This window comes from Agelaius tricolor, unplaced genomic scaffold, assembly GCF_023055355.1.
Source record: "Agelaius tricolor isolate 1412-34295 unplaced genomic scaffold, bAgeTri1.0.p SCAF_1, whole genome shotgun sequence".
NCBI classification, from domain to species: domain Eukaryota; kingdom Metazoa; phylum Chordata; class Aves; order Passeriformes; family Icteridae; genus Agelaius; species Agelaius tricolor.
This window is the reverse complement of record NW_027269261.1, coordinates 50,004,007-50,012,810: the sequence shown is the minus strand read 5'-3', so window position 1 is coordinate 50,012,810 and position 8,804 is coordinate 50,004,007. Positions and strand designations below refer to the sequence as shown.

Sequence of the window (8,804 nt, the reverse complement as noted above, 5' to 3'; positions counted from 1 at the left end):
CTGTATCCTTCAGCACAATGACATGAAAGCCCATGGGTCTTGCACTTGAAAAGTAACATTGTCACATGCCCTGCACTGGAAAGGCATGAGAGAGATACTGAGAGCACTTCCACAACTTTAGCAACAGCTTTGATCCTTTCCAGAGCAAAACAGAGTGCTCTTTATTTCACTCATCTTGAAAAGTACCAACTACGACACTTTGATAGATGAGATTCTTCCCACTCACATTAGAATCATAGAATCAGAAAGTGGTTTGGGTTGGAAGTGACCTTTAAAGGTCATCTAGTCAAACCCTCCTGCAATGAGCAGGGACATCTTCACCTACACCAGGCTGCTCAGAGCCCCATCCACCCTGCCCTTGAACCCCTCCAGGGACAGAGCATCTACAACCTCTCTGAGAAACCTGTTCCAATGTTTTGCCATTCTCATAGAAAAAAAATTCTTCCTTAAACCTGGTCTGAATCTACCTTCTTTCAGTTTTAAACTACTGCTTTATCACAACAGACCCTGATTTTAGTCCATCCCTATCTTTCTTATAAGCCCTCTTTAACTTCTCTTCTCCCACAAAGATGGACTAGCATAGGATCAAAGAGGCTGCTTAATTTTCTTCCTTGACTTTTCATTCCAATGTTATTAGGATAGTAACTGTTCAAGTCACCAGTTTCCTAATGTTTCTTGTTCCTCTAGGAAATCTTATCAGATCAGTAAGGTTAAGATGAATACTTAAACACTGGGGCCATGCCATCACTGGAAAAGGTAGTTTGTGAAGAAATATGCTTCAAATTTAACTAATTTCATCTTTGTCCTGAACATGACATTAGAAGCTCACTGCTTGTTTCTGGAAAACTATATTTAAAAAAAAACCATTCAACCTCCTCTAAATATCCCTGGCTTCCCCATTAATTCTATAACTCAGACTAATCAAAATAATGTTTCAGTCTATGATGCATACTAAAAATCGGAGGATTGAGTGTAGTTGATGATACATGATGGGGAAATTGCCAGGCTAGTAATATTAGGATTTCCCTTTTAAAAAACCCAGAAAGCAGATTCAATTTCTTTTAATACTGTATGGAAAGAACATTGCTTACATGCTACTCAAGCATGAGGAAACACAAAACTTGTTTGTTTATGCCAGCTGATGTCTGCTCAGTTGTGCACTGTGATCATGTTTAATTCTGATTCTCCGGGCTTTACATGTGTGCTCAGCTGTGCATGCAGCAAATCATGCAGCAGCCTGCAGGTTATTAGCCCACAGTTTCTGCACAGATTGTAATGACTTCTGGCTCAATACAAGTTTCTGGGCAGAGGCAACTTAAGACATTTTCACATCCAGTTGTTTATTCCCCATGTTCACAGCAGCTCACTGCTCAATTATGCCAGTGCCACATGTGGTCAAGCTATAAACCTGATGGGAGAAGAGAAACATTAAATGCAACCACGGGACTTTGTAGGATGTTTACAAACCTTAACTTTGCAAGTTTAATCTTAAATCCATTTCATCAATGAGATTTACACTGCAACCCCACAAGCACCGATATCAGCATTACCTGCGAGGCATCAGACTCTGAGAGCTTCTAAGCCAGCTGTCCAGCAAAAAACAACCATGGGGCAACCATGCCTCTCTTGAATCTGAGTAAATGCTGTTGTAATTTACATGCTTTAATGTGGAGAGCTTTGTGGACAGTTGGCTAGCTGAGAAAGGTCACGTCGACATAATACCGCTGGTTAAGCAAGGAGACAAGTCTAGGAGTCAGCAGTCAGTGTCCATATAAGGCAAGGACATTGTGCCCTTGGTGCAACAATAGGATAGGGAAGAGGATCTTTTGCCAAAAATATGAAGAATAGTATCAACAGAATAACCACAAGAATGCAGAAGTAGGCGTAGTTGGCCGATAAGTAACTAACCAATAATGAACTTTCCTTTGCAATATGTATGAGCTTCATTACCACCAATATAAATATGTGTGACTATCAATAAAGTTCGAGACTTGCTGATCACTCATATTGCGTGCCGCATTTCTCCCGCCGATCCAACACTTTAAAATTCTAATTTCACATGTATCATCTCAAAATGGATTTTTTTTGCAACTTACAAGAAGTTTGAACTAATTCATCCATGATCAGAATACCAATTATTTAGACTAAATGTCTTTTTCACAAAAATCACTTAGTCTAAGTAGATGTATCTGAGGTGAACTATTCCAGCCATTTGATGGGAATTTCAAACTAAATTCCACTTGTGAACTATTTGTGTCAGGGACTCTTCTGGTACATGTTACAAGGGGAAGTCCAACATATTTTGTGCTTTTTCCAATAAAAGTGATGACCAAGTTGGTATGAAAATGAGAATGAAAAATGGTGAAATTCTGAACCCAGGAAAAAATGTTATTCTAGTTCTATTTTTAGAGCAGTCAGAAGCATTCAGGTATTCAGCATCCTTACACATTTCTTCATGATAGCATAGAATGATGGCTCAGTTTCAAAAGGCAACAAAGAATACACTGAACTGTATTACATTCCCAGGGGTTTTTTTCCCAAATCATATATAATTGAAATTAACAGAGAGGTGAATATAGAAGGAAAATGGCAAACAGACAAGGAATAAAGGAACATTATTAGTATTTTCAAACAAGATTCTCTAACTTGCAGCAACATGCCACAGTTTAATCCATTTTAAAAGTAACTAAGTTCTTTGGGGCAATTAAGCTAGCAGCAGGGCAGTAGAAAGTGCATAGAGCATGCATTTGTGGATGTATTATAACAACAGTGCTAAAATTAAATACTGCATGATTAAATTTTAACAACCAAAAAACCTCTTTTTGTGCCATGAAACCAAATAGGTCTTGTGAGGGGAGGGGAAGGATGATGTTTGTGGTTTTTTTTCATTTTACTACAAAAAAATCTAAGGAGTTAGTGGTACATTACAGAACCAGTGGAGCTCCAATGAGGATTCAGAAACCGGTTGTGCTGGTTTTGCATGAATTGATTTGTGGTGAAGTGGGAAAAAGTCAGTGTTGCTTAAAATAGCTCATCTTTTAAAAGGAATTATCCCATGTGCTCAAGTAAAATCCTGATGCTAAAACAGACTACAAATGTTATCACCTATGAAAGTTTAATATATACAAATGATCTTAAAAAGCAACTGAGTTTTATGCTGAACATGACTAAAATGAAAGAATTGGCCCAAGTTTTACAGTTTGCAGAAAACAGCTCACTAGTGCAATTGCTGCTCTGTGCCAATGTTAACTACTGTACTGCTACCATTCTGATAAATCATAAAATAAACAAAAAGATCAAGGTATTCCGAGCAATAGTGATGGGATTGTGCTAGGATTCCCATGCTGTTCTATTCACCCATTGGGAAAAAAGGTGTAACACACACTTGGAACCTTAGGATTACCTCACTAAAAAAAGCTAAAGACTTTTTTCTATTGGAAAGCTTTATCAGCTTTTTTAAGTATCCACCTGTTTTTTTCATTAAAAGACATATTGCTTGGATGTAAAAAGAATATAATGCAAATATCAAGCCAATTTATAAACAGTATCTGTCATCTCTCAATCAGGATAGAGATAAAAATCAGATGCATCCCAATAGACCAGGCAATTAACTCTGTTCTTGGTAGGCTTTACCTGTTTTAGTAATAAAATGTAAAAGATTATTGCCTTTGTTGGTTTTTAAAATGCTCTGGGATTTAGGAAAAATACCATAGTCCAGAAACAAACTCTTCAGTGTCCCCCAATTCACTTCAAGTTTATCTAGAATTCTTTGGAATTACAACTTTCCTTTTGTTTTCTCAATTTCTTAAGGAATTGTTTATAATGTTTCATAATCATTACTTAGTACAGACACTCTAAAAACATCTTTCAACCATGCCAAAACAGAGGTATGTGCCTAACTGGGATCCAAGCAAGTATAACGAGAAGAACCAGCAAGTTCATTCACCACGTAAATCTTGACTTGTCCCTGAGGGCTGTTTGGCCTTTACAGTGTAGAGTTGGTCGGCAAAAGAGCATTAATCGTTACTTATGTGTCACATATTTGTTGCTCACATTTTAAAATGTACTGAAAATATCCACAGGTAGAGCTAATTGTTAGTTTATCATAAGGGAAATCTCCTGTGAAATAGTTTCTAGTTGTAATTTATGCAGGAGTGATTAAACTGCATAGATTCTGTTTATCCTCATTGTAGGAGATTCAAGACATCACAAAACATTCCAAGTTCAGCTTGCAAACCATTACAAAAGCACCTGTTATCCTCAGCCCCCTTTTCCAGCTGCCAAGGCCCAGCACTAGGGCTCGAGGTCCTTTGTCACCCTCTGCTGCATGCACCAACTGCCCGATGGCTGCCAGCTAAGGAGATGCTTTATGGAAGGCAAGGTTCTAAGACTTGGTAAGAGAGCAGACTTGAAACAGGAGCTGTTAAACTGAACGGGAAACTTGCTTTATTTAGATGCAAATTTTGCCCAATCATTTCAAGACTGCCTTGCACACCTATGCCTAAGTGCTTGAATTCAACTTACAGAAAACTTTCAGCCAGTACGTGAGGAACAGATGCTCTTCAAATTACCTGCACCAGCTTGCAGGCAAATTAAGAATCAGTTTTCTAAATATTCCCCTTATTTATTGTAAACTGAATCAGTTCCCCACAAAACTTGCAGGTAAAATGTCTTTCTGATCACTTTACCCATGCCCTCATTTACTATGCGCAACAAAGTTTGAAAAATGCCATCTCTGAATTCTCCAGAATATGGATGTACTGACTCGAGATTGCCAATTTCACAAAATAATCACTGATAAGCTTGGAGAGTGTCTTAATAGGACCACAAAACGCTGGACTTTCCCCTCCAATGTTAAAACAAACAAACATGACAGAAATAAGAACATTTTATTTCTTCAAGAAATATATCTCACAGTTTTGGGCTGAGGTCTTTCCTAGAACTCAAAATTTATTTTTACTGTAAGTGAATAGAAAGCCTATTTTAAGTGATAAATCAGAATCAACATCTGTTCAGTATGCAATCTGATCTGTGTCACCTCGAAGCATTATACTTCTAAGTAGTAGTGAATAACCCTTATATTCTTATTCCATATTAAAAAAGACTAACCCAATATTAGTATCTTTGATTGATGTAAGGTAGAAAAAACTTGAATGCTAGGTTACTAGTAAGCAAAAGGGGAAAAACCCAGTAGCTAATATGTATCAGAAAGAACCCGTGTTTGAAAAAACTCAAAGGTATGGGAAAGACGAATATGAGGCAAGAAAACAGTGTTTAGAGAAAAGCCATTTTGGAATTTTTAAGTACTAGAGGAACTGACTTATGCTACACCACAAACCACCCCACATACTATTGCTACCAAGAAATCAAACCCTTTGAGCACCAACAAAGTTCCCCTCTCTCCCCCCAAAACTGAGTTTTGTAAGCAAGCATCAATCCGTCCGGTCGGGAAAATGCTGTCTAGGAGCATCCGAGGCTTTCACCTCGGAAGATTGCACTGGAATGCTCAACACCGAGGGCCAGCACTCTGGGAACAAAAAGCTCGCACTAGGAAACTACCAAACCAAACATCAGGAATGCCCAGGAAGCTTTATTATATTCCACGTGAAAAAAGGAGAACGACTGCACAGTCAGAGTCCGGAAGCAGGGATTTTGCGAGGCTTCTCCCGGTCAGTCCTTCGCGGGAACCACACGGGAGAGAGGGCCGGGACCAGCAGGACGGAGGCTCAGGACTCGTCGGGCTTGTCGGCGGGCGGCCCGCAGGGCTGCAGCATCTTCTCCATCAGGTTGAAGCGGACGCGCGCCTTGCTCTCGTTCTCGGCGATGGCGAAGTAGTTGAGCAGGTCGAAGTGGCCCATGTAGGAACAGTACGAGTCGCGGTGCTGGTTCACCAGCCACTCCCACTTGGTGGTGTCGGCGTGCCCCGTGCCGATGTACTTGGACTGCAGGTGCTCCAGCTGGCTGTGGATGGTGTAGCGGTCCGTCATGGCGAGGCCGGCGGGCGGGCGGAGAGCGGGAGGGCGGGCGGCGGGGACGGGCCTGGGCGGCGGGGACCGGCCTGGGCGGCGGGGACCGGCCTGGGCAGCAGGGACAGCTCTCGGCGCCGGGACCTTTTCCGGCGGGCGCAGCAGCGCTTCCCGCCGCTTTTCCTGCCGCAGCGCCCGACGGGAGCGCGCCGGGAAGGGCCTGCCGGGAGCTGTAGTCTTCTCTCGGCCCCGCCCAGAGGGCCATCCCTAGCATAAGTTAATATTGATATCGTAATAAAATAGTTTACTCTCGGTCCGATCACGTCAGTTGGCTAGCACATAGTAAGGCAGATGGTAGTTACAAGGCCAGGCCGGCATGTGCAACCCAGCGTTATTTTAAAGCCCGTACGTGAGGGCTGAGGAGCGGCTCCAGCTCCGATTTCGTACTCTGAGCACGGGCGCGGGGCTGCGCCTCAGGCTAAGGCAGATGCTCAGCTGAGCCTCGGTGTAAAGCCTGGAGCCTCCCGTCGATTTGTAAACAAAGATACGGTTTGATAGTGATCAATCCACCTGGAATCCAAGGGACGTGCACTGTCAAATCTGGCTACGAAGTACCCACGTAGTGGATCGTGGGGAACAGCATCAAAAAGTCTCTCCTGCCAAGGGGTGCCAGGAAGGCAAAGCCCCGGGGCTCAGGCTTCGGGGCACAGCTTAATCCCAGCTCCTGACACCGGCTCTGTATAAACCGCAACTCGGTGCTGCTTCCCAAATAAGCGACATGGGAAGCCTGGCTCCGGAAAAAACCATAAAAAACCCGCAAAACCACCCAGGAGGTGCCAAGAGCAGCACAACGCCCCTTTTCGTTAGCTCTTTGCTTGGTGAGAGGGCAATGCACCCCTTTCTGTGGTCACTCTCACAAATCCATATAGAGAAGGGCTGAAGAGGGCACAGCATTTGCGGGTCCTCCCAAAAAAAGAAGTTTGGTGAGGTTCCTTCTGCTACATACAGCTGAGGAAAGTCCTGTATGTCCCATCCCTGTTCCTTTGTAAGTTGAAGAGCTGAATTTATCTTCCTCAAATGGGCTGAGCAGGGTCAGGGGATTTAAGTCAAAATTAAATACTAATGTTGCAAAATATTTTTTACAGTGCAGCTAGTATTTTATCTGAATATTAAACTCAAAAGCAGCTATAAAACCCACAGAAAATATAACTTGTGTTGCCTATCTTCTTTTGGTCAAAGTCAAGCTTGAAATAAATTTTATGATACACAAAATAGTTTTTTTCCAACTCTGTTCAAGAGCTTACATAATGTTAAGTTTAAAATGCATGAAATGATTCATGCTTTCATATGCTAGTAGTGTTTTTAATTATTTGTTTTAAAATAGGAAAGACACATTGCCAGAAATTTTTCAATAGGACACTGAGCTATTTCTTCCTGTCCTTGTAAATGCCCTGTAGTCAAAAAGAAATCCACAAAAATGTTATGTGAAAACCCAGCTGATTCTATGCCCCTTGTTTAAAAGTGAGCATCTTATAAAACCAAGGCCATATAAAGCAATGTAAAAACAATGTTCTGAAGTGTCCTTACCCTTCAGTGCAAAGAGCTAAATGAGGACTATAATTTTTTATTTTTGTTATTTTTATGAGGGTCTGTTGAGTCATTCCTACCAAGGCTTACTTAGCTGGAAGCAGATTACAGAGCTGGATACAGCAGCTGCATTCTGTGGTTGCTTTCAGAGAGACCAGGAGAGGAAAAATAAACAAACATGATACTTTAGGAGTTTCTATGTATGCTGGCATACAGAAAGAGCAAAAAAAAAAAGACATATTCTCAACCAGGGAGAGCTTTCATTTCTTTTTTAAATGACATCTTTCTAAAGTGTGGGATAGCAAGAAGAATGCTAGCTTTTAATAGATGTTCCATGACAACACAGTGACACACAGGGCTGCCCTCACAGCTGTTTTGAAGTTAGTTATCCTCTTGGAAACTCTAAACCAGAAGATGAATTGATTAAAATAGTCTTTGGAGCAGAAAAGATTCCCAGAAGCTTATCCATCTCTTGCTGATGTTGCAGTTTCTAGGAGTAATAACTGCATTAAATCAAACAGGTGTAATAGTTCTCATTTTAAAACAACAACAGCAACAGCAACAACAACAAAGCAACAGCAACAAACAAAACTAAAAACAACAACAAAACCAAAACAAACCACAACAAACCCCCAGCCAAACAAAACAATGAAACAACAACAATAAAAACCCAACTAGCCAAAACCAACTAAACAAAACCAACCAACCAAAAAACCCCAAACCTCACTGGGAAGTGTGAAATTTTCAGCAAGTTTGTTACTGGGCCAGATTAAAATGCTGCATTCAGACATCCAGAACTCTGGGAAAACACACCAAAACTTATTGGCTTTGGTCAAAAACCTCTGAGACTGCCAGACAAGCTTACCAATTCAAGGAAGAAAAAATAGATAGTAAAATTTCCAGCTAAAAGGCAAGCGACAATTATTTACAAGTAATTACTTAACTTCAATTTCACTCTAAAAAGAAAAAGTTTCATCTGCTAGCTTTCAAGAATTATATTCAATTATATTCACTTTCTCTTAATTTCTTGTTCTATACAAAAATAAAATCTGTTGTTGGCCTTCTTTTTCTTGTTAGGTCTATTTTTTACAAAATGAATGCCTGCACTAGGGCACTTTAATTTCAAGTTTAGAGGAATACTAAATGAGTAGGGGAAAGGAGATGCAGATATATATAGAGAGAATTATTGCTCAGTGGTAATATGCTTGTATGACTAGGATTCCTGAAAAAGTAGCATTTTCAGATATGTCA

The 8,804-nt window shown here is 40.7% G+C and overlaps 1 protein-coding gene across 1 annotated transcript; it reads right to left on the bottom strand.

Annotated features, from left to right (window-relative positions):
• Window positions 1-4,875: 4,875 nt before the first annotated feature.
• On the bottom strand, window positions 4,876-6,154 carry SF3B5 (splicing factor 3b subunit 5). The gene has a single exon (XM_071433462.1). It carries the CDS (start codon window positions 5,985-5,987, stop codon window positions 5,727-5,729), a length of 261 nt encoding a protein of 86 aa, XP_071289563.1. The 5' UTR covers window positions 5,988-6,154; the 3' UTR covers window positions 4,876-5,726.
• Between the last annotated feature and the right edge of the window lie 2,650 nt (window positions 6,155-8,804).

Excerpts from the sequence above, each read along its gene's own strand:
- SF3B5 (XM_071433462.1), bottom strand. The coding sequence starts at position 5,987 with ATGACGGACCGCTACACCATCCACAGCCAGCTGGAGCACCTGCAGTCC.